We start from the raw sequence: 27,143 nt of genomic DNA on the forward strand, positions 1-27,143 counted from the left end.
TTCCAACAGACAGGTTGCAAGAGGCAAGCTGAGGGCTCACCATGAACATGCAGGCAGGACAAACCACAAGCTTGAGGAAAAGCGAATTGTACAGTTTGACTAAGTCTTAAAATGATCAGGAGAAGGACAGAATAGAAACATCGAGGACCACTCTATTTTAAAAGGCAGCAGTGAACTTCTGAAGACTTGTGTGAAGGAAAATCAAGTTAAAGAAACCTCTTTTCAAAGATGAATTAGGCAGTAGGAAATGACATCAGTTGTCTTCTAAGAGAGAAGTAAGAAAGGCCAGAATTAGGTTGATGGTCAGCATGAACAAGGGAATGACTGAGATCTCTTGAAACAACAGAATCAAAGAAAGGGTTCTGTTTATTTGCTTAATGAAGGTGCCATAAAATACTGAGAGTTTGACTGTCTACGTGAAATAGGCTATTTATGAAGCAAAATCCCTCTGACTGTGGAAAGGTAAGAGATTAAGAAGATAGACAAAGGAATTAGTTTTCAAAAAAAGAAAAGACACTTCTTTCTCAGATAAGAATGAAGGAAATGGAGGTAGAGATAGTTTGAGGTAGGGAACAGAAAGTTGAGGTAGGGGGGCGCCTGGGTGGCTCAGTGGGTTAAAGCCTCTGCCTTTCGCTCAGGTCATGATCTCAGGGACCTAGGATCGAGCCCCGCATCGGGCTCTCTGCTTGGCGGGGAGCCTGCTTCCTCCTCACTCTCTCTCTCTCTCTGCCTGCCTCTCTTCCTACTTGTGATCTCTATCTGTCAAATAAATAAATGAAATCTTAAAAAAAAAAAAAGAAAGTTGAGGTAGGGAACTTAATTCAAAGCGAGGTGTCTTGATAGCAAAGAAACTTTGAAGTAACATTTTATGAATAACTTTGATTGGTTTCTCCAAACATTTTTTATTTTATCAATCAATGGAGAGTAATCCTTGCGTTTAAGATAAAAACTGATTACTCAGCTTGACTTCTGAATTTTCTATTATAACCTGAGCCCAAGGGAGCTGATCAAACATTTTCTCTCAGTAGGTACCTGTCACCAAAATACTGTGATCCAACAAGCAGGTCTGTTCAATTGTCCATAAACTTATCTGGATAACCTTTAATCCAAATCCTGCATTCTTTTCATCCTACCAAACTGCTATTTTCCCTTTTTTCTTGTTTGTATAAATCTCATTCACCCTCCAAGTCTGCATATAATACCAGTTCTTTCAAGTGGCTTTCCCTGACACTTCAACTTTTAGTGGACCCTTATTCTTTCCCAGATAAAATAGTTTGTACTAATAATGTGTCAGTCATTTCAGCGGCTAATTATATATTATCTTCTGTTTTTACTTATGCTTGTATATGTTTTGTCTGGGGGAAGAATGGGAATTTTAATAATGTATTTGTAAGTATCACAGAATGATTATGAGAAGAAAGAAAGTGAGTAGATTCAGGAGGAGAGTATTTGTAAACGACAATGCAAGTGAGTAGTGGAAGTATAGTTAAAAACAAACACAAAGAAAAAGAATGAGAACTGAAATGTGAAGACTGAGAAACCTCTTCAACACAGAGGTATTACTTAGAAAATGATAAATTGAACACTGTAGCTTGGAAGGAAAACTGGAGTTAATTTGATTTTTTTTAATATATTTATTTATTTAACAGAGAGAGCACAAATAGGCAGAGAGGCAGGTAGAGAGAGAGGAAGGGAAAGCAGGCTCCCGCTGAGCAGAGAGCCCGACGTGGGGCTCGATCCCAGGACCCTGAGATCATGCCTGAGCTGAAGGCAGAGGTTTAACCCACTGAGCCACCCAGGTGCCCCTTAATTTGATTTTTTTATTGATGTGAAAACAGAGGCACATTGATGTCTTATCTAGAGCTTATCTAGAATGTCCTCTAAAACAGAATTAATCATACAGACTTGGTTCTAGGCCGTCAGCTGAAAAAGTCAAATCTTTTTAAGTAAAATCCTTTAGTTCTATAGGTGTATTATTATAAATGAGAACTTCATTCCTGAAGAACTAGTTCATACCTTTCAAAAGTGATCAAGAAAATGAAACTAAACACATGCTATCATAAACATTATGTTAGACTAAATATAAAAAATAGTATTTTAATTGCTCCTTTTAGGAACATTTTCTATATGGACACAGATATAGTACAGGGAACTTAGAATGAAGGTGCCTTTTTTTCTTCCTATCAATGTCCCTACAGCAAGCATATACATTTTTCATTGTTCCCAGAAATGAACTACTTTCAAAACTGGAGTCACCTGTTTTAAAAATCTGTGGCTTATTTTAATATGCATGAAAGCCTCTGGAAAGTCTTTGAACGTGTGAAGACTGAAGTGGAGCAGATTCCTTGGTGAGGATCTTTTCAAAGGTCCTTTGGTATATACCAGCTGCAGACTGAGTCAGCGGAGTCATTATAAACCCAGACTAGCTGGTGAGTGTTGCTGATCTAGTTACCCATTGTTTGGCAGTTATTAAGTTAAAGAAAACATATGATCTTTATAATAGGAAAGGGGGAAAAAAGTGGAATTGACAAGCTGAAGTATAACAAATAAAGGGAGTTTATATTTATTATAAAACAGTGGTTTGTTGTGAAAAAGCTATTTATAAACCATGGCAGTAGACAGATTGGCCCAATCTGCTCAAAAAAGATGTTGAACCAAGAAGCAGCTCTTCCGGAGTTATCTATTAGGAGAGGCTGGGGCAATCTGGTTGTTGGGGAATGGGTTGAGGCCTTGGTTTTCAAACACTTTTGCCTTCATTCATATTTTAAATGATTATCTAAAATTTTTCATCAAAACTATAAAGTGTGAAGGATAAATTTCTGGAAATTTTAATTTCTTTATTGAGGTCTAATTAACATACAATAATCTCTTCATATTTAAAGTGTACAATTTGGTAAGTATTGACATATATGTACATCAATGAAACTATCATTACCCTCAAAATAATAAAAATAGCCTATCAACCCCACTCCCCAGTTTCCTCATACTTCTTGTGATCCCCAGTGAATTCATCTAGGCCTGCAATTAATTTTGTTGAAGGTTTGTGTTTTTTTAAATATTCATTATTTATTTGACAGATCACAAGTAGAGAGGCAGGCAGAGAGAGAGGAGGAAGCAGGCTCCCTGCTGAGCAGAGAGCCCGATGAGGGGCTCAGTCCCAGGTCCCTGCATCATGACCTGAGCCAAAGGCGGAGGCTTTAACCCACTGAGCCACCCAGGTGCCCCATTGTTGAAGGTTCTTAATAAGTTATTACATTTCGTTAGTAGAAATAGGTCTATTGAAGTTAACTATTTCTTTTTGAGCTTTAGTAATTTGTGCCTTGAAAGGAATTCCTCTAAGTTATTCAATTTATGAGTATAAAGTTGGTCATAATATTCCCTTTTTATGTTTTAAATATCCATAATGGTCCCTTTCCTCATTCCTGAAGTTAGTAATTGGTATCTTTTCTATTTTTCTCATCATTCTGACTACAGTTTTATCAGTTTTATTTATCTCAAAAACCTTATAGTTTTATTTTCCCTATTGTTTTCCTGCTTTCATTTCTTTTTCTCTTTGATGTTTATCACTTGTTTTCTTCTGCTTATTTTAGGTTTCATTTAGTATTTTTTTCTAGATTCTTAAAATGAAAGCTGAGATAACTGATGAGAACTTTCTTCTTTCCTAGTGTATATGTTATCATTATATTATAAATATCCCTCCAAAATACTGCTTTAACTGTTTTCCACAAATTTTGATTATATTATATATTTTCATTATATTCAAAATAGTCACTAATTTCCATTTTTATTTCTCCTTTGACCAACCGTTATTTAGAACTGTGTTCGTTTTCAAATATTTGGTGACTTTTTAAGTTTTCTTCTATTATTTATTTTTAATTTTATTCCATTGTGGTCAGAGAACATATTTTGTACGACTTGAATCCTTTTAAATTGAGATTTGTTTTTATATGTCATGAGCACTTGAAAACAATATGTTTTGGTTCTCATCAGTTGTAGTGTTCTATCAATTTCAATTAAGTCAAGTTGGTTAATAGTATTGTTCGAGTCTTCTACAGCCTTACTGATTTTGTCTATTTGTTCTTTCACTTTTAAACAGGGAGTTGAAATTTTGAACTATAATTGTGGAATTGTTGATTTTTCCTTGAAGTTCCATCAGGTTTTATTTTATGTTCTCTGAACTTCTGTTATTATATGCAGAACCATATAGGCCATGTTCTCTTATTTAACCCCTTTTCATTATAAAGTGACATTCTGTATCTCTGGTAATAGTCCCTGAACTGAAACCTACTTTGTCTGATATTAATATAGATATTTCAGCTTTCTTTTGATTAGTGTTATCATGGCATATCTTTATATACCATGATGTAGTTTACGTTTAGAGGTTTCTTAGAGATAGCTTGCTAATTTTTTATTGGATTCAGACCCTGTATATTTTATCTTCTCAACTGATGGATATTTTTGTGTTCCAGCATGTCTCAGGTACTCTTTCTTGCAAACTTTCTCAGCCTCAGTTCCTGTGCACTCCCAGTTTTGTTTCCCAATCTCAAGGAGACTGACATTATATGTGATGGCCTGAAAAATCTATCAAGGCAGTAAGCTAGGGCAATCATAAGGCTAATATCATTTGTGTCTCTCTCAGTGAGAGAGTGATCATTTCTCAGTGATCATTGTCCTTTGTTGTCTGATGCCCAGTGTCACGAGAACTGTTGTTCATGTATTTTGTCTAGTTGTCCAGTTGTTTTAGGCAGGAGGATAAATCTAGCTCGTGTTACTCCATCTAGACCAAAGGTACCTTTTTATTTTTTTTCTTGTCTGTAGTACTATATATTAATATTTAACTATAGTGTGAAATGGACATACTTATATTGCTGTTTATTATGGAAACACAATTTTCCTTCACCATTGGGTAAGATGTTAGCTCTAAGTTTTTTGAAGATGCTTTTTGTCAGGTTGAGAGTTTTCTTCTAGTCTTAGTTTGCTCAGTTTTTATCACAAAGGTTTTTGAATTTTCTCAAATATTTTTCTGCAACTATTGAGATTATCATATGGTTTTTCTCTTACATTCTGTTAAAATGGTGAGCTGTGTTGATTTTTAAATGTTAACATAACTTTGTATTCCTCAGATACATTCTACTTGGTCATGATGCATTTTTGTTTTTATACATTGCCGTAAATCTCTATTTTTAAAGGATTATTATATTTATGTTTATGAAGGATATTGTTTGACGTTTTCTTATATGTTCTTTGTTTGATTTTGCTATCAGGGTAATGTTGGTCTCATAAAATAAGCAGAATTTTTTTTCCTTCATGGTTTATTTTCTATAAGACTTTGTATAGATTTGATATTATTTTTCCTTACAAGATTGATGAATTAGAAATAACTATTGAATTCATAGGCTTGGAGACTTTTGTAGAGTGTTTTTTTTTTTAAGATTTTATTTATTTATTTGACAGACAGAGATCACAAGTAGGCAGAGCAGCAGGCAGAGAGAGAGGGGGAAGCAGGCTCCCCGCTGAGCAGAGAGCCCAATGTGGGGCTCAATCCCAGGACCCTGGGATCACTACCTGAGCGGAATGTAGAGGCTTAACCCACTGAGCCACCCAGGTGCCCCAAGGATGACTCTACCTTTTAATTGGAATGTGTAGATTTTTGTATTTAATGTAGTTATTAATATAGTTGGATTTAAATCCACTATTTGTCCCATTTTTCTTCTTTTACTGCCTTTTAAAAATGATTTGAAATTTTTAAAAAGTTTCACTTATTTCCACCATTGTTCTATCTATAGCCTTTTGCTTGATTTTCTTTGGGTGTGCTATGACTCTAGGGCTTATGTTATGCATTTTGAAGTTAACACAATCTCTTTTCAAATCATATTTATACCACTTTATATATAATGTAAGAACTTCCTCCAACCCTACATTTCTATTTTCTTCCTGCCATCTTTTGTGCTATTTTCCTTTTATTTCTATGTTATCAACTCCAATATATACAGTTGATATTTTTGTTTTTAAATTTTAAAACTTAAATATTCTTAAAATTTTAAATATTTTGTTTTTAAGTAAATTTAATAATAAATAGAAATGTCTTCTATATTTATTCACACATGAACATTCTGATGTTCTTTAATGTCTATGTGAAGGTCTATATCATAGATACCAACTCCTTTGCCTAGAATTATTTTTATTTGTATGTTTTAACTTCTTTTATTGTGTAGATCTGCTGGTGATGAAGTTTTTTCTTTGTAAATATTTATTTCACCTTTGGTTTTGTAAAATATTTTTGCTGATAGAGAATTCTAGGTTGACATTTTTAAAATTCAGGACTTTAAAGGTAATGTTCCACTGTTTTTTTGTTTGTTTTTATCTCACATAGTTTTATTAGAAGTCTATTTTAATTCTTTATTCCTGTTTGTCTTTTTGTTTTCCAAATGCCTTTAAGATTTTGTCTTTATCATACCTCAATATTATCAAAGCCATCTATGAAAAACCCACCGCAAATATCATTCTCAATGGAGAAAAACTGAAAGCTTTTCCGTTAAGGTCAGGAACACGGCAGGGATGTCCATTATCACCACTGCTATTCAACATAGTACTAGAAGTCCTAGCCTCAGCAATCAGACAACAAAAAGAAATTAAAGGCATTCAAATCGGCAAAGAAGAAGTCAAACTATCACTCTTCACAGATGATATGATACTATATGTGGAAAACCCAAAAGACTCCACTCCAAAACTGCTAGAACTTGTACAGGAATTCAGTAAAGTGTCAGGATATAAAATCAATGCACAGAAATTAGTTGCATTTCTGTACACCAACAACAAGACAGAAGAAAGAGAAATTAAGGAGTCAATCCCATTTACAATTGCACCCCAAACTATAAGATACCTAGGAATAAACCTAACCAAAGAGGCTAAGAATCTATATGCAGAAAACTATAAAGTACTCATGAAAGAAATTGAGGAAGACACAAAGAAATGGAAAAATGTTCCATGCTCCTGGATTGGAAGAATAAATATTGTGAAAATGTCTATCCTACCTAAAGCAATCTACACATTTAATGCAATCCCTATCAAAATCCATCCATTTTTTTCAAAGAAATGGAACAAATAATCCTAAAATTTATATGGAACCAGAAAAGACCTCGAATAGCCAAAGGAATATTGAAAAAGAAAGCCAACGTTGGTGGCATCACAATTCCGGACTTCAAGCTCTATTACAAAGCTGTCATCATCAAGACAACATGGTACTGGCACAAAAACAGACACATAGATCAATAGAACAGAATAGAGAGCTCAGAAATAGACCCTCAACTCTATGGTCAACTAATCTTCGACAAAGCAGGAAAGAATGTCCAATGGAAAAAAGACAGCCTCTTCAATAAATGGTGCTGGGAAAATTGGACAGCCACATGCAGAAAAATGAAATTGGACCACTTCCTTACACCACACACAAAAATAGACTCCAAATGGATGAAGGACCTCAATGTGAGAAAGGAATCCATCAAAATCCTTGAGGAGAACGCAGGTAGCAACCTCTTCGACCTCAGGCACAGCAACATCTTCCTTGGACCATCGGCAAAGGCAAGGGAAGCAAGGGCAAAAATGAACTATTGGGACTTCATCAAGATCAAAAGCTTTTGCACAGCAAAGGAAACAGTTAACAAAACCAAAAGACAACTGACAGAATGGGAGAAAATATTTGCAAACGACATATCAGATAAAGGGCTAGTGTCCAAAATCTATAAGGAACTTAGCAAACTCAACACCCAAAGAACAAACAATCCAATCAAGAAATGGGCAGAGGACATGAACAGACATTTCTGCAAAGAAGACATCCAGATGGCCAACAGACACATGAAAAAGTGCTCCACATCACTCAGCATCAGGGAAATACAAATCAAAACCACAATGAGTTATCACCTCACACCAGTCAGAATTGCTAAAATTAAAAAGTCAGGAAATGACAGATGCTGGCGAGGATGCGGAGAAAGGGGAACCCTCCTACACTGTTGGTGGGAATGCAAGCTGGTGCAACCACTCTGGAAAACAGCATGGAGCTTCCTCAAAATGTTGAAAATAGAACTACCCTATGACCCAGCAATTGTACTACTGGGTATTTACCCTAAAGATACAAACGTAGTGATCCGAAGGGGCAGGTTCACCTGAATGTTTATAGCGGCAATGTCTACAATAGCCAAACTATGGAAAGAACCTAGATGTCCATCAACAGATGAATGGATAAAGAAGATGAGGTATATATACACAATGGAATACTATGCAGCCATCAAAAGAAATGAAATCTTGCCATTTGCGACGACGTGGATGGACTAGAGGGTATCATGCTTAGTGAAGTAAGTCAATCAGAGAAAGACAACTATCATATGATCTCCCTGATATGTGGACATGGAGATGCAACATGGGGGGTTAAGGGGATAGGAGAAGAATAAATGAAACAAGATGGGATTGGGAGGGAGACAAACCATAAGTGACTCTTAATATCACAAAACAAACTGAGGGTTGCTGGCGGGAGAGGGGGGTTGGGAGAGGGGGAGGGGGTTATCAACACTGGGGAGGGTATGTGCTATGTTGAGTGCTTTGAAGCTGTAAACCTGGCGATTCACAGACCTGTATCCCTGGGGATAAAAATACATTATATGTTTATAAAAAAAAATAAGAAATAAATAAAAAATTAAAAAAAAAGATTTTGTCTTTATCACTGATTTTCAGCAATTTGGTCATGCTGTGCCTTGGTGGATGTTTTATTATTGTTAGTTATGATTGGGATTCACTTATACTCTCAGATCTGTGGAAATATAGTTTTCATTACATTTAGGGAAAATTTGTTATTAAATTTTTTTCTTTTCTATTTTTCTTGCTATGAAACTCCACACATTATATTGTTTCATATTTTATTATAGGTCATTGAAGACCTTTTTGTCTTTCTTCTGTGTTTCGATCTGTATAATTTCTCTTGCTGTACCTTCTAGTTGCTCTATCTTTTCTTCTGCAGTGTCCAACTTGTTAATCCTATTTAGTGAGTTTCATCTTAGGTATTAGATTAGCTGTAGAATTTCCATTTGATTCTTTTTGATTTTATTTTCTCTCCTCATTATGTACATCTTTGTAAATCCTTAACTTTATTTACCATGGCTATAATAGTTCTTTAAACATTTCTGTGTTAGTTCAATCATTTTTTTATTTTCTGGATGTTCCTATGGACTGCTTGCCCTACTAGTAACTGGTCATGTTTTCTTGGGCCTTCATGTGTTCAGTAACTTTTTATTGGAGTCTAGCCATTTTATGTTTTTGGATATCATATTTGAATGTTGAATTTGTTGTATTTAAGTTTCATACTTTGTTTTACCCTCCATTTAAGTTATGTCGATTTTTTTCAAGAGGTACTTTTTAAGCTTTTTTGGAGCAGACCTAGAGTAGCCTTCTCTTTCAGTCTACTCCCGACATCTAAGACATTACCTTTTGGGGGGTTATTTTATTAACCGCTCAATATATTCAGTTAGGTCTCTTCCCTCTGGCTTTGAGAACTCAAATGATTCCTGGACTTGTATGAACTCTTGGGATTTTTCAGATTTTGATTCAATGGAAATAGCTCTTTCCTTGAAAGTTCTTTACCTATATTTGTAGAACTCTACCTGACCCATGAGTAGATTAGCATTCGGCCATAGTCTCAAGGGAACTCCTATACAGATTTCTGGAGCTCTTTCTCTACATAGCACCCTCCTAGTATTCTGTCTTCCAAATTCTTACCCCTTAGCCTATTCAATTGATTTTTCTCTCCTTAATACAGTAAGACCATTTGGTTCCTTTTGAGTTTCCCCTATCTATAGCATAGTCCAGAAACTGACCCTAGGCAGAAAGCCGTGGGAATCACAGGCTCATGCATATTTTCTTTCTCCTTGGGATTACTGTCTTTTGTCCCATGTTTGAAATCAATTCATATATTTTGTTCAGTGTTCTTTTTGCTTATAGTTAAAAGATAAGTCCAGATCCTGTTAAACTGCCTCATGGATGATAAGTATGTCATTGGAAATATACTACTTTAATCATGACATATTTTATTTATTTACTACATTTAATAAATATTTATGGGACATCTACTGAGGAAATCTAGAGATAAGTGAGTCACAGACTAATGCTATACAAACAAGTAAAAAAATACAGTATTGTGGTTGCTTTCAAATATTCAAATTCTTTAATATTCGTTTCATCAAGAATTGGGTTTTCTTTCCTTTCGCCTTGAGTGTAGGCACTGTGACTGCTTGTCCAATAGAATATGACTAAATGATGCTGTGCCCATTTCCTATCTCTTAGGAAACTAACAGTTTCCTTTTCCTGTTTTAGGAAAACCAGCAGCTTCCTTTTCCTGTCTCTTGGAATGCTCAGTCCAATATGCTGGGAAAAACCAAGCAGACACATAGGAGGTCCCTTATAGTCGTTCTAGCTGACAGCTCCAGTGACCTAGCCAACTGCCAGCATCAATTGCTTGACATGTAAGTACAAAAGCTTTCAAACAATTGCCAACCCTTAGGTGTAGAGTTGTTCCAACCTTTGAGGCACCTCTGCTGAGATCATGTGGAAGAGAAGCAATCTGTGCCGCAAAGCTCTGACTAAATTTCTGATGTGTAATCAAAGAACGATTATTGTTGCCTTAAGGCAAGTTTGGAGGGGTTTCTATTAGTAAAAGACACCTGGAACAAATAAAATACCACTAAGTGCTGTCACAGAGGTGGCCAATAATCAACTAATTAACATATTTAGTGTATGTCTATTACAGAGCAGGTACTGAGTGAGAAAAGGCTTTTGGGAAGTGAAATCTGAGTAGAGGTTTAGAGAAAGTATACCAGAGAAGGAAAGGCAGAAAAAGTTGCTTATTTGAAGATATGTAAACCATGGAGCATCAGAAATGTTAGAAACTCTGAAAAAAGGCTGAAGAGATGAGGTACTAGGGGCCAGTTCAGTAAGGATATAATTACTAAATTATCAGAATTTAATCCTAAAGGTAGGAGACTACTCTGCACACTCGTAATCATGCAATTACTTTAATTATTTACTTAATGACTGTATTCCCCATAGGATATATTCCAAAAAAGGTCATCTCATAGAGCATTTATCCTTACGTTATTCCAGCATACAGAATGGTACCTGGCATACATAAAGAATTAATAAATATGTACTGAATGACTGGGTTATTGAAGAACCATGTGAGAATTTTATAGGAATGATGCAGTCAAATCTGTGTATTAGAAAAATCATTCCAGGCCATCTGGGTGGCACAGTCGGTTAAGCAACTGCCTTCGGCTCAGGCCATGATCCCAGGGTTCTGGGACTGACCCCTGCATTGGGCTCCCAGATCAGTGGAGAGCCTGCTTCTCCCTCTCCCTCCGCCTGCTGCTCTACTTGTGCTGTCTCTGTTTCTCTCTATCAAATAAATAAAAATCTTAAAAAAAAAAAAAGAAAAGAAATCATTCCAGCAGGGGTTTGGAGAATGGTTTGGAGATAGGTAGTTGTGTCAGTCAACTCTGCTATCCTAAGAAATGATAGGATGGGAAGCTTAAGAAACAGAAATTTGTTTTTGAAAACTTGAAGTCTGAGATCAGACTGTCAGCATGATCAGGCTCTGGTGAGAACTCTACTCTTGATTTCCCTTCTGGGTCCTCACAAGGCAAAGAGAGCAAGTTTCCTGGTGTCTATTCTTAAATGGGCACTAATCCCATCATGAGGGCTCCACTCTCAAGACTTCATCTAAATATAATTACTGAATTTTCTACCAAAGGCTCCATCTCCAAATACCATCAGATTTCAGGGTAGGGCTTTACTGTGAATTTGGGTGGGATGTAAATCAGTCCATAGCAGTAAGAAAGGAGAAAAAAACATAGTAGAAGGTGGATGTAATATTTCATCTAAGAGACGATGAGGGTGTGAACTAGCGTGAATAATGTTCCTGGGGTATTTCTTTTTCTAATCTTTAAAATTACAGATTTTTTTCCTGGAAAAACTCCATTTGTGCATTACTATCTTTTTTTAATTTAGAATTTTCAAAATCAAACAAAAAAAGGGATTTAACATTTTAAAATTAACCACAGAATTTAGTAAACATATTATAGAAATGTTTTACTGTGAAATTGACATATAGTCTCTAAAGTTCAAAAACACTGGTAATCTTAGGGGTGCCTGGGTGGCTCAGTCTCAGGTCATGATCCTGGAGTCCCTTGATCAAGCCCACATTGGGCTCCCTGCTTGGGGGGAGTGTGCTTCTCCTTCTGCCCCTCACCCAGCTGTTGTGCTCTCTCTTATTCTCTCTCTCAAATAAACAAATAAAAATGTAAAAAAAAAAAACTTTGGTAATCTTAAAAGTACAACTCCCACAGTTTGTTTTAAAAGATAATAACAGAAACTTAACCTCAAAATACAAACCCATTTCACTTCTCATATTTGGCTTTTATGTTAAACAATAATAGTAAAAGTTCTACATTTTAAAATTATTATTATTTATAGTCTATTAACCATAAAGGCACCAAATAGCTAAAGTAATTCTTTCAGGTTAGAAGACATGGATAATGCTACCAAGACTAATTCTTTCACTGTTCTCATTGCTTTTACATATTGATGATCAAGGCTAGAGCAATTTGATCACTGGCTTACTGCTGGCAATAGAATAATTCAGTTCCCTTACTGAAGCACAAATCATATTCAAATGCATTTTCATAAATATTTGGCTTTGATCCAGGATGATTATGATAATGTGCCCCAGACACTGCTCAAAAACTTAAGATGGACAAGTTGTCACTTGATTCTGTCAGACCAGTCATCAAGAATCATTTTTTGAGAGAGAATGTTCTGCTTCTCATATCAACAGTGATGTTTTAGGATTTTATACCTGCCATAATGAAACACAAACAAACTTTTGGCATTGGCTCCTTAAAATGTTAAGAACTGGTGATACTAACATACCACATTTTCTACATTGTTGTGTTTTAACTATGCTTCTGAAATAAACATAGGCTCATTATTCAAGTATCTGGGAAATATAAAATGCATAAAGAACAAAAAGTCATCCCAAATTTTACCACTCAGAGATAAACGTCATAATATTCTCATGTATTTCCTTTCAGACTTTAAAAATCAGGGGTATTTTGTAATTTTACATGTTTTTGTTACCTGCTTTTAAAAACTTAGTATTTAGATGTCTTTCTACAAAAATACACATCTATATAATCACTTCTAACAGCTGTGGAGTTTTTACATTATGTGTACTATAATTTACTAATTATAAGGACTTATAATGATTAATTATAATAACCAATATTAATTATAATGATTTCTTACACTTATTTGGTGCTTACTATAAATTTAGGGCTTAAGGCCTCAAGGGTTTGGTTTGTATTTATCCACTTGATCCTCACAACCCTATTATTATTTCTGTTTCTCACAGATGAAAAATTGAGGAACCAAGAAGTGAAGTAATTTCTACCACCTCTTAATATTGGACATTTTGGTGGCTAACAATGCTGTGACATTATAAACAACGTTGCCACGAATGTCATTGTTCATGTTCTTAAAGAATGTCTTTATGATAAATTCCAAAAAGTAGAACTGCTGGGTCTAAAGGTGTTTACGTTTCTAAAAGTTTTTGTAACAGACTCTCAGTTATTTCCTTCAGGGGGACTACATTATTTACGCTTCATTCAACAACGTGAGTGTATGATTCTCCGTATCTCATTTCAATCCCTGTCGGACAAAAAGGTATCTGAATGCTACTTTAATTTGCATAGAAATGAGATTTCATTTTTAATGATTTCTGTAAGCACTTTTTGTATACTAATCCTGTCGCTGGCAAGTGGTAAATATTTGTTTACATGCTACATTTGTAAGTGCTCTAATTCAGGTGTAATTTACATGATTCCAATTTATGTGCAAGATGCTCTTACTTTGTTCCAAGTGGGACACAGAACCTCTAGGTGCTCCTTAAAAATTCCACGTGACGTAGGCATACTTTGTTAGACATTTACATAAAAAAATCACTAAATAAACATTCTAAGTTGTTAGGAATCCCTCATCAGTTTCTAGCTCCATTTGCAGTTTTGTTTTGGAATTTTTGCTCGGTCTTGCGGGGGACGGGGGCTATCGTTGGCATTCTTGGGGTGTGAAACTTATTTGCCAAACATCGCAACTGCTTAGTGACTGCACAGTTAGTCAGTAGTGCCAACGCCCAACTAGAAGTGCTTTCGACAGAGATTCAGAAGCCAAAGGCGTTCAGGGACTCTCGGGAAGGCGCCAGCGTTACCTCAGCCTCTCCGAGGGAGCCGCGCGCCCTGACACTCCCCGCTTTAAGGATTCGGGCCAATCGGTTCAGCTCACATGACTTCATCCAAACAAGTTTCCTGTCATCCCAGGCAACAACTGAACCCACGGCTTTTTAACTTAGATGACCCCCAATAAAGGAGTTTCCATTCCCTCTCAATAGAGACTATAAAATTCTGACAGCGGACCGAGCGAGGGGCAAGCACGGGGTCTCATTCAACCCTCACGCGACCCTTTTTCTTAGTCTCTGATTCACTCCGGCGCTCGGTAGTCGGCTTCGGCGCGCCTGGAGGACCCCGTCCTCCGGAGACTCCGGGCCAAAGCAAAAGCAGAAAACGCAGGCATTACTCCCACCCTCCGGTATGACCGGTCAGAAGGGGAGTCAGGCAGAGAGGGCGCTTTAGTGGGCCCTGTTTTGACGGGGCCGGTGCAGGGCAGGTTTTGAGCAGGCAGCGCCGAGGCCGTCTAGGTTCCCGACAGGCGTCACGCGGGGACCTTGTCTGCGCCTTCGCTGTTGCCGCCGCCGCCGTCGCCGCTGCCGCTGCCGCGGTTGCTGGGGGTCGGTGAGAGGTGGAGCTGTCGCCTGCCTTGGGGAGTCCGTCTGTATTGCTGTTTTTGCCTGAGGAGTCATCGTTCCTCCGTCGCTCCCTGACTCCCGTGGTATCGAGGGAGAATCGCTGCGGACCCCTGGGCACGCAGCGGAGATGCCTCTTTTTGCCACCAATCCCTTCGATCAAGATGTTGGTAAGTGCTTTTGCGGCTCCCTCTCCACCCTGAGCCGGAGTGCAAGCCCACCTTGCCCGCTCTCTGCTGCGTTCCTGACCCCCTGGCAGGGGCTGAATGCTTCGCTTTTCCTGAGGCTCCTTCCTGAAGAGTTTGGAGGAGGTTGGGGGCTTGGCTCATCCTTTTTTTTTTTTTTTAAAAAAAAAAAAAAAAAAAAAAAGGAATGGGACTCAGAGAGCCTGCGAAGTGGGCCTTAGACTAGGGCTGTGGGTTTCTAAAGAACTGCTTTAGAGGGTTGATGTGGAGGGCCTTGGAGGAACAGCTGGTGTAGCGTCTGGTGCTGGGACAGTGCTTCTGGAAGAAGGGAGTTGAGAGAGCTGAGCAGTATGTCACCTAGGGTAGGATTATAAACCCTCCAATAAAGTGTTTCCCTGGATGAATTTAAACGTTTGGACCTAGGAGAATGTTTTAGATTAGCTTCCATAGGGGAGTTTAACGTCCTTTTTCTTTCTTTCTTTTTTTTTTTTTTTTTTGTAATTGTAACGGAAGGAGAGAGCTTCTGGCTAAGGATAGACTCTCAAAAACGTTGGGAGAGATGTAAATGGAATACTTGGCAACAACTGAAACCGAATTCAGGACCTGAGCCATTGTGCTGCGTTTTTTAGACGATGTCTCAGTACTTTAAGAAGTGTGGAAGAGGACCTTAAATCTGAAAATGCTGATTTATTTTGATTTCGAAATGCCTTTTTTGTTTGTTTTTCTGTATTCTGAATCTTTGGTTTTGGGTATCGAGTATACCTATTCAACAGGTTAGCTCTACCCGCCTCCCCCATGGGTTCTGAGGATAATAATGACAAGACTTGGAGTTTCCTGGAGTAGAATTTTGAGGTGATTTGAATGCACTTAAGAACTACTTTGAAATAATATGTGTAAGGGCCTACTACAGTGCCTTTATATAGTAGTCACCTACTAAATGATCGCAGGTTTTGATTCCAGTTTATATGCCTGGCCTGAATCAGCAGTGGATGGAACTTTAGAGATAGCCAACAATACTTAATGAACAATTGGAAACTTGCATTTAATTCAGTAAGCACTTAGCACACAGTACAGATGGTCCCCAACTCACAATAGTTCAACTTAACGATTTTTCAACTTTAGTATGGTGCGAAAGAGATATGCATTCAGTAGAAACTGTACTTTGCATTTTGAATTTGGATCTTTTCCCGGGAAAGCCATATGCGGTCGGTATGTTCGTCTGTCATGATGCTGGGCAGCAGCACCCACCTGCAGCTCTCAGCCACGCAACCACTAGGGTAAACTACCAATATACTTAGACCATTCTGCATCCATACAACTATTCCTTTTTTTCTTTTTCAGTATGGTATGCAATAAATTATATGAAATATTTAACAGTTATAAAATGGGCTTTATGTTAGTTGATTTAGCCTGACTAGAGGCTAAAGTAAGTTTTCTGAGCACACTTAAGGTGGGCTGTGTAAGGTGTTGGTAGGTTAAGTGAATTACATGCATTTTGGCTTAGGATATTTTCAACTTACTATAGGTTTATTGAGACCTGACCCCATCATAAGTCTAGAAAGATCTATATTTACAGGACACTGTCTCAGTGACGTAAGAGAGTGATGAATAAGGCATGATTGCAGTTCTCAAGCAGTTTCATAACATTACAATAATTTCTAGGGCAAATGCTCAAAATATAACAATTTCTTAATACCTATCTCGTTTTCATGACTGTATATAATCTAGTTTCCAACTACATTTACTTTTATATCCTACTGACTTTTAAACACTCATTTCCATTGGGTTTAAATAAATTTCTTAATGTCAAACTCTTTCCCATTACCTAAACCAGTCAGTTCAAACATAGGCTCCTTTAGCTTTTATACTTTCACTTCTAACTTATTTCTTCTACATTTCTACATGTGCCTACATGTGCTCATGATTAAACACCAGCTCAGTCCAGCCCATTATTGAATCATTTCCTGATTAGTCTAGGATTTCTCAGTAGTGACACTATTGATAGTTTGGACGAGATAAATATCTTTGTTGTGGATGTCTGTCCTGTGCAGTGTAGGATGTTTAGCAGCCTGCCTGAGCTCTGCTGCCCCTCCACGATTTTGAAAGTTTTCAGACATTACTAAATGTCCCCTGGGGGCACAAAATAGCTCCCAGCTGAGAACCACTCTTTTAGCCCACTGAAATCTTTGCCCTTTTCCAAACTCCTGCAACACTTTTTGTCTTTATCAAATTATTTAGTATTAAAGATAGTTATATCCTGTATTATGCTCTGTAATTATTTTATTAGTTGCCACATAGTAGGTGGTCTCATCCCATAAATGTTTGTTTAAGACTGCCTCACTTGAGCCTGCTGGACAATAAGACTGTAAGGATATTCTTTTCCTCCAGGAAATCTTATCTTTTAAAGTTGGGTTCTAGGGTTTGGATCAGTTCGCTCTTCATGATCCATATATGAAAATATGAGAGGTTATCCTGAGGAGATGTGTCAGCGACTCCCAATAAATAATACTTGGAAAGAGTCCAGTAGACTCCCATGTTAATTTTTTTTTACTAGTAACATATATAGAATATGGTGTGTAGAATAAATTTAACACTTCTCAATTTGTCCATCAATGAGTATGTGACATTAAAGTGGCCATACTAAGTCACTTGATTTAATTTATCACCTAACATTGTATACATTTGTATTTCTTCAAAATTAACTGTCTTTACCTTTATTCATAGACTGAATTGGTGAATCAGAAATTCACTGATTTATATAATGTGACATTTTATACAAAGAGGCAGAATATTGGCCATAGCTTTTCCCTGTAAGAAGTGCTGAAATGTGTTGTTAGAATGTGAGCCCCATGAGGACAGGGATTTTTGGTTTGCTCAAAACTATATCACAAGAATATAGAGCACTAACAAAACATTCAGCAAACATTTTTTGAATACATGAAACTCATTCTGGATGTTGTATTCCTTGCTCAGTTCAACTTGAATTATAATGATAACTTATTCCATCAAGTTTTTATTTCAAAGTCCCTAGTGAGTTCCTTCTTGCCAAATCTAATGGTCAATTCCTGGTCTATTTCTGTGTTGATCTCTTAGCTTTCCTCTTTGATATACTCTATTCACTTGTTTTCTGGGACACCAAACTTTTCTAATTTTCTGCTTAGGTGCTTTTTAGTCTTTTTGGCCTCTCCCTTTTTGTTTCTTCCAAATGTTGAACCAAGCCTCAGGCTCAGTTCTAAAAATTGTTTGACCTCTTTCCTCTTGTAGCCTTACTAGGCACTTTAGCTTAGTGTTAAGTATTCACACTCTGGGGCGCCTGGGTGGCTCAGTGGGTTAAGCCTCTGTCTTCGGCTCAGGTTATGATCTCAGGGTCCTTGGATAGAGCCCCTCATGGGGCTATTTGCTCAGCGGGGAGCCTGCTTCTCTCTCTCTCTCTCTCTCTCTCTGCCTACTTGTGATTTCTCTCTCTGTCAAATAAATAAATAAAATCTTAAAAAAAAAAAAAGAATTCACACTTTGGAGCTATACTGCTTGAATTCATTACCCAACTTAGCAGCTTATCAGCAGTGACACTGTACCACAGTTTCCTCATCTTTAATATGGGATATAGTGATAAATGTTTCTAGTTTTCTTACCTAAACGTCCTCATTTCTTCATCCTTGCCTATTTCTTTTAGATGGCACCATTGTTTTTTCCTGTCGTTCATCTCTGATGTCTAGGAGTCATCATGGTTTTTTCCTTTTTCACACTCCACATCCATTCTGTCAGTAAGATCTTTGGCTCTGCATTAAAAACATATCCAGAATTTCCTCACTTCTCCTTACTTGGCTTACCACTATTATCTTGCTCCAATCATTGATACCTTTTTCTTAGACTGTGGCAAGAGGTTTATAGTTGGGCTGCAGGCTTGCCCCCTATAGTCAATTCTCATACACAAAGGTTGGTGATCTTTTAAAAATCTTAGATAATATCACTTACCTGCTCAGAAAACTGCAGTAGCTTCCCATCCCACTTAGAAGGAAATGTAGATTCCTTATCATGGCTTACAGTTAGCCCCCTTCCTGTGTCCTTGATATGATATTGACCTCCAAACTCTCGTTCTAAGCTTCTTGGGTCTGAACACTCCGAGGTCATTCCTGCCTTTTTTTTCTATATTGTGCTGTCTTCTTTGCTTGTGATGTTCTTCCCCTGGGTATTTGAAGATCTTGATGTCCATTACATCGTTCAGGATTGTTCAAGTAAGTTTCTAAGAGAGGCTTTCCCTAATTACCTACTGTAAAAAACAAACAAACAAACTCAACTTGTAGTCCCTCACTCTGTTTCCTTGTTCTGTTTCATTTTTCTTTATGGCACTCAACTCCCTGACATTAATTGATGGATTGAGTGTCTCCTGTATGGATGAGAACTTTTCATTTCATTTTCTTTTTTAAGATTTTATTTATTTATCTGACAGAGAGAGAGCACTAGTAGGCAAAGTGGCAGGTAGAGAGAGAGAGAGGGAGAAGCAGGCTCCCTGCTGAGCAGAGAACCCAACTTGGGGCTCAGTCCCAGGACCCTGGGATCATGACTTGAGCTGAAGGCAGACACTTAACTGACTGAGCCACCAGACACCCAAACTTTTCATTTCTATCCCTAATAACTAGGGACTGTATCTGATACACAGTAAATATTCAATAAGTATTTATCAAATAATAAATTACTGATTTTTTTTTTTTTTTTCATTTCCAGTCTTGTATTTCTGTTTGGTGTTATCACCTAGAAATCAATCAGAAAACTGAACTTATTTTTCAGTCTGGTTCTACTTTCATTATATGGTAGTTTTATGGGGTTCTAGTTATCCTGATTTGAAGCCCTAGAGGCATCTTTGAGTCATTACCCTGCCTCTGCTAAATCATCATATCTTTGTTTTTGTAATAGCTTTTTTTTGGATTCCTAATCAGAGTACTTTGGACCAGTTTGTATCCTGTGGACTTGGCCATGTTCTTAGTCTATTTTTCTATTCTCTTCAGTATTGTAAACCACAGCCAGTTTAATTTTCATAAATGTTAATGGTACATTTATTCTCCTGCAGTATGGTGTGATGGAAAGACTTTGGGCTTTGGGTTTAAATTGCAGGTATGGCATTTGTTGTTAGTAAATGGGCACAGTATGGGCAAGTCAGAAGCCCTTTAAGTTCACTTTCCAACTTTGTAAATAGGGATTAAAATATCTACTGCATGGATTTGCTATGAGAAATTGTTATAAAAACACATGACATTCTAATTCTTTACTGGAGATGAATAGGCTTCAACGGGATTTTCAGAATCATATTCAAACTTTTCTTCTCAATTATGCTTTTCCTCTGTTCTCATTACTGGTACTTCAGTTTAGTTACACATGTCAAGAGTCTGGGAGTCACTCTTGACTTCTATAGTTGGAATTTTCTGCATTCCAGACAACAAACACATACTATGGTCTATGTGCTAGGCACACTGAATGTGCCCTCAAGGAGTTGGTGTTGCTATAGTCTGTACGCTTTATCTTCCTAAAGTCCACATTTATTTTCCCTCAATTCATGCCACTCATCCTTTCTATCCTCATTGCTGCTGCTAGGGCAGGCTTAGATCACTGAACTCTTAGATTAGTACAGTAGCCTTAGTTATCCCTGCCTCCAGTCTTTACCCAGTCATTTTCTAGGTGGCTGATAATATTTCTAAAATGTAATATAATCATATATCTCCTCTGATTAAAGCATTTTAGTGAATCTACAGCTTTCACAACAATTTGAACTTTTTGGCATAGCATGTAAGACCTTATAGCATTTAGCATTTAGCTCTTTTTTTTTTTTTTTTTTTAACCTCTTCAGCCTTACCTTCCACTATGTTTTCTCAAGGCATATTTCCTTGTTGGCTTTATACTACTACTTTTTTAGGCGTGGATCCTCTGGCTTGACATAGCTTTCTTTTCATTAGTCTTGATTAGGGTTGTTTTAAGGATATGATGTATATAAAGCAGTTAGCACACTAGCTTCTTTTAGAATAATGTTAGATAATAGCTCTGGAGCCTCTAGAGGCTGCTCAGATTCTAAGGGGTAGAATCAGTTACTGTGAAAATATGCTCAGGGGAGAAATGTGAAAATTTTAGAATACAGGGCTGTTAAAAGTCTGATAACCGTTGGGTTAAGAACGTGTACTCATTGTTTCTTCTATTTTGATTTTACTTCTCCTGTAAGGTATTCCTTGTATAAAGCTTTTCGGGTTTTCATTTCTATTTTGTGCTTTTTTCTGAGATGCTTCCATGCTGTTCCTTTGACGCCTACTTCCTTTCTGGTTGGTAGAATTTCAGATTGCTTTTCTTTGTAAACAGTTTCTAGTGGTCGGGGGGATAGGAACATTAGAAGAAACATTTTGGAAAAATTGATAACCGTAATCTCAAAAAGACAATAATTTCTTTAAGACTTGTTTTCTCCGTCAGCCATTTTTGATGAACTGTTAACATCTCTAAGCTGATTGACCTTTTTTTTTTTTTCCTATAGCCGGAACATGATGGGCAGTCATCTTGTCAGCATTTCTCACCTCCCCAAATATTTGAGAGTTATAAATTCTGAGAAAATCAAAAGTAGCTGCTTATCAGGAAGATTTCTCCATTGAGAAGGCTGTTGAAATTCAAATGAGGCACTGCATATATTTTTCTGGGTATTGCTAGGCAGATTTCTCAATCTCCTCTTTTTGAGTATAGGCATACCTGGGAGATCTTGCTGGTTTTGTTTCAGATTACTGCAGTAAAGCAAATATTGCAGAAAAGAGAGTCAAATGAATTTTGTTTCCCAGTGCATATAAAATTTATGTTTACATTAGTTTATTAAGTATGCAATAGCATTATGTCTAAAAAAAAGTATATACCTTACTTAAAAAATACTTTATTGCTAACAAAAATGCTAACGTCCTCTGAGCTTTCATTAAGAGATAATCTTTTTGCTGGTGGAGGGTCTTACCTTGATGTTGATGGCTACTGACTGATCAGGGTGGTGGTTGCTGAAGATTGGGGTGGCAGTGGCAATTTCGTAAAAGAAAACAGCAAGGAAGTTTGCCACATTGATTGGCTCTTCCTTTCATTGAACTCTTTGTAGCATGCAATGCTGTGTGACAGTATTTTACCCATAGTAGAACTTATTTCAGTATTGTAATCTGTCCTCTCAAACTCTGCTGCTGCTTTATCAACTAAGTTTATATGATAGTCTAAACTCTGTCGCATTCCAGCAGTTTTCACAGCACTTCTAGTAGATTCCACCTCAGAAAACCACTTTTTTGCTTATCCATAAGAAGCAACTCCTTATCTGTTCGTATTTTATCATGAGATTACAATAATTCAGGCTCAGTGGAGTCTTCAGGCTCTACTTCTAATTCTAGTTCTCTTGCTGTTTCCACCTCATCTGCAGTTACTTCCTCCACTGAAGTCTTAATGCCCTCAAAATCATTCAGGAGGGCTGGAATTACCTTCTTCCAAACTATTACTCATGTTGATCTTTTGACCTTCCCGTGAATTGTGAATGTTCTTACTGGCATCTAGGACGATGAATCCTTTGAAGGTTTTCAGTTTACTTTGCCCATATCTATTAGAGGAATTTGTATCTATGGCAGCTGTAGTTTGTGTATGTGTGTGTTTCTAAGATTTTATTTATCGATATATATATTTCTAAGATTTTGTGTGTTTATTTGAAAGAGAGAAAGAGAGAGCATGAGAGTGGGGAGGGGTAGGGGGAGAGGGACAAGCAGATACCCAGCTGAGCACAGAGACTGATTCAGGGCTCAATCCCAGGACCCTGAAATCATGACTTGAGCCGAAGTCAGACACTCAACTGACTGAGCCATCCAGCGCCCCAGGAAATGTATTTCTTAAATAGTAAGATTTGAAAGTCAAAATGACTCCTTGATCCACATGTCACAGAGTCACAGAGTGGATGTGGTGTTAACAGACATGAAAACAACATTAATCTCTTTGTACGTGTCTGTCAGAGCTTTTGGGTGGTCAGGTGCAATGAGCAGTCATATTTTGAAAGGAATATCTTTTTTTCTTTCTTTTTTTTTAAGATTTTATTTTATTTAACAGACAGCGATTACAAGTAGGCAGAGGGGCAGGAAGAGAGAGAGAGGAGGAAGCAGGCTCCCGGCTGAGCAGAGAGCCCGATGCGGGGCTCGATCCCAGGACCCTGGGATCATGACCTGAGCTGAAGGCAGAGGCTTTAACCCACTGAGCCACCTAGGCGCCCTAGGAATATCTTTTTTTCTGAGCCATAGGTCTCAACAGTGTGCTAAACTATTTAGTAAACTATGTTGTGAACATGTGCTGTCTTCCAGGCTTTATTCCATATATAGAGAGCACAAGCAGAGTAGATTTAGCATAATTCTTAAGAGTCCTAGGATTTTCATAATGGTAAATGAGCGTTGGCTTCAATTGAAAGTCACCAGCTGCCTTAGCCCCTAACAAGAGGGTCTTCCCTAGCTTTCAAAGTTTTGAAGTTGAGCATTGACTTCTCTCTGGCTGTGAAAGGCCTAGTTGGCATCTTTTGCCACTCTAAGGGTTTTGTCTACATTGAAAATCTGTTGTTTGGTGTAGCACCCTGGATAATGACCTTAGCTAGATCTACTGGAGAACCTGCTGCGGCTTCTCCATCAGCACTTGCTGCTTTACCTTGTGCTTTTGTCTTATGGACATGGCTTCTTTTCTTAAACCTCATCAGTCAATCTCTGCTAGCTTGAAATTCTCTTCTGTCGCTTCCTTACCTTTTTCAGCCTTCGTAGAATTGAGGAGAGTCATGACCTTGCTCTGAATGAGGCTTTGGTTTAAGGGAATGTTGTGGCTGATTTGATCTTCTCTCCAGACCACTCAGACTTTTCTCCATATTGGCAATAAAGCTATTTCATTTTCTTATCATTTGTATGTTCACTGGAGTATCACTTTTAATTTCCTTCAAAAACTTTTCCTTTGCATTCAGAACTTGATTAGCTATTCGGTTCAACAGACCTAGCTTTTGGCCTATCTCAGCTTTTGACATGACTTACTCACCAAGCTTCATCATTTCTAGCTTTTGATTTAAAGACACATGTGGCTCTTCTTTTCACTTGAACACTTAGAGGATATTGTAGAGTTACTAGTTGGCCTAATTTCAATATTGTTGTATTCCAGAGAATAAGGGAGGCCCAAGGAGAGGAGGAGAGATGGGCCAGTGGACAGTCACAACACACACACTCTATTAAGTTCATTGTCTTAATATGGATGCAATTTGTGATGCTCCAAAACAGTTACAATTGCAACATCAAAGATCATTGTTCTTTGTATACAGGCATACCTTGAAGGTATTGTGGGCTGGGTTACAGACCGCAATAATATAGTGAACATCTAAATAAAGTAAGTCAAATGAGTTTCGTTGTTTCCTGATGTATATAAAAGTTATGTTTATATAATACTGTGGTCTTCTAAGTGTACGGTAGCATCATGTCTAACGAACAATGCACACACCTTAATTAAAAAATACTTCATGTGAAAAAATGCCCACTGTCATCTGAGCTTTTAGCAGATCATAATCACTGATCACAGAGCACCATAACAAATATAATAGTAATGAAAAAGTTTGAAATATTGCAAGAATTATCAAAGTGGGACACATGGAAAATGGAGTCAATGCAGGGTTGCCACAAACCTTCAATTTGTTAAAAAAAAACAAAACAAAACACACAGTATCTACAAAGTGCAATAAAGTGAAGCGTAGTAAAATGAGCTTTGTCTGTAGGAATAATCTGATGATAAAATGAGATCATTATGAAACTTTGCATTGGTTAGAAGCAAGTCTCTTTTCTTGCTTCACTTTTACCTTCCCTGCAACCCCTGTTTTTGTCTTAGAAAATAGTTTTGACTTTGCTACTCATAAAACCATGTTGAATTGTTATTAATAGTTTTTATTCTTTCCAATTTAAAAAAAAACTTGTTTTGTAACTGAGAAGAACTGTGCTGCTGCTCTTATTGATCTTGAGGCAGCATTAGTAAATAATCTGAATAGTTTAAAAGTTTGGAAATGGATTGCATTTCTGATGTACATAAGTTTGAGTTAGGTACTGATCCCATTTATGTATCAGAGAGTAAAAATGTAGTTCATGAGTGTTCAGCCTACCTTCTGATGACTGTACCATACACTCCTGGGTACACCTTAATTCAGGAACTGTAAGATCATACTTAGCTACTGTATAGGCACTTTATATTTGATCAGTCATAAGCATATCCTTTCTAGTAAACTATTGACTTTTAAGTTTTAATAAGCTTAGTTATTTTTTAAGAAGGTGATAGATTTCAAGATTTAAGTGTTTTTCTTTTACAAAAATGCCCTATGTTTTTAAAAGGCCTGCTTGGCTACCAGCCAGTAAAGATAATGAATTAATTACTTAAATACACTATCAGATCAAAGTAATGACTTGCTTTCCTTTTCTAAGATGAAGTAAATGTTAGACCAGAGGATATTTGATCAGGATGACTCAGTTGATTTTCTTTGGCTTCATAAGGGTTAGGGGTCTTAGAGGTAGAGCTCTGAGAATCCTCAGAGCAGTCTACTTGGATTTGGTTTACATATTGCATTTCTTTGAAGGTAAAATGTTCTTATAAAAGAGAGTATTGAAAAATAAAGTGTATGACTGGTCTTTGTCCTTATTTCCTGAGAGGGAGCCTCTGAATCTTTGGAATTTCTTGAATGATAGGAGCATCTTATTCAAAAAGGGCTCCTTGTATAATGTTTTCATTTATGCTAATGAGATGACTCAGCATGGAAGCTGGTCACTCCAGAAAGACTTAACCTTGTGATTAGGTGGTTGGGACTTTGAGTCATATGATATTAACCAGACCTCTGGGGAGGGGTAGGAGGCCTGGAGATTGAGTTCTAGGCGTTAGCCGATCAGACCTTCATAATAAAATGCCAATAAAAACTCTAGACACCAAACCTTGGTTGAGCCTCCTGGTTGGTGAGACACATTGATATGTCAGGATGATGCATCCTGAGGGCACAGAAGCTTGGGCCTATGCATCTCTTCATTGGCTGATTCAGATTTGTAATTTTTGTGATAAAATTGTAATCAAAATGCTTTTCTGAGTTCTTTGAGTTGATACAGTGATTAATGAGCCTGAGGGGATAATGGAAACCCCTGATTTTGTCATCAGTTCATCAAAAGTGCATATGACCTAGGAACCCGAGAGCTTTTTGCTTGTGTCTGAGGTGGGAAACATTGAGGGAGTTCTGTGCCCTCAACATGTGAGCTGCACCAACTCCAAATAGGTAGCATCACAGTTGCATTGTAGAGGGTTTTCCACACTGAGAAGTAAAATTGGAAAATCACTGAAGTAGATACTATTAAAGGTGTATGTGTTTCTGTGAGTTTTATGGATTCATACTGTAATTACATGAGTCAGTTTAGTATTTATTGAGTCCTTAGGCTGAGAACATGAATATTGAAAGAATTGCCCAAAGTAGAAATTGTTATTATTTTCAAGGGATTTATAGTGTGTTACGGGAACTTGAACAATGACAGGTATATTTGATTCAGTTATCCTTTTGGTATATACCCTGCAGCCTGAATGAAATTAAACAGCATTTCTTTTTTTTTTTTTTTAAGATTTTATTATTTATTTATTTATTTGACAGATAGAAATCACAAGTAGGGAGAGAGGCAGGCATAGAGAGAGAGAGAGAGAGAGGAGGAAGCAGGCTCCCTGCCAAGCAGAGAGCCCGATGCGGGGCTCGATCCCAGGACCCCGGGACCATGACCTGAGCCGAAGGCAGAGGCTTTAACCCACTGAGCCACCCAGGCGCCCCTTAAACAGCATTTCAACATTTGCTTTGTAAGTTATCTGTTTAGTTTCAAGAATAGTGTTAGTTTCTCATTAGGTCTCCTTTTCCCTCATGCGCACCGTTTTCACATATGGGCAGTAGTTTTTTGTTTTTTTTTTCCTGGAAGTCCAGTTCTGATTAGACTGTTTCCTTGCTGCAAATTCTCTTGGCTGTTTCTTGATTTAATACAAACATCTCGTCTTGTATTTTAGGTTTTTGAGTG

The 27,143-nt window shown here is 37.3% G+C and overlaps 1 protein-coding gene across 1 annotated transcript in view; it reads left to right on the forward strand.

Moving 5' to 3' along the window:
• The first annotated feature begins 14,843 nt into the window (after window positions 1-14,843).
• Window positions 14,844-27,143, forward strand: part of STAM (signal transducing adaptor molecule) — a 92,198-nt gene continuing 79,898 nt past the window's right edge. The window contains exon 1 of the mRNA XM_046013754.1: window positions 14,844-15,060. Within this exon, the coding sequence (XP_045869710.1) occupies window positions 15,021-15,060 (40 nt within the window). The 5' untranslated portion in view covers window positions 14,844-15,020. The remainder of the gene's footprint in view (window positions 15,061-27,143) is intronic.

This window comes from Meles meles, chromosome 7, assembly GCF_922984935.1.
Source record: "Meles meles chromosome 7, mMelMel3.1 paternal haplotype, whole genome shotgun sequence".
NCBI lineage: Eukaryota > Metazoa > Chordata > Mammalia > Carnivora > Mustelidae > Meles > Meles meles.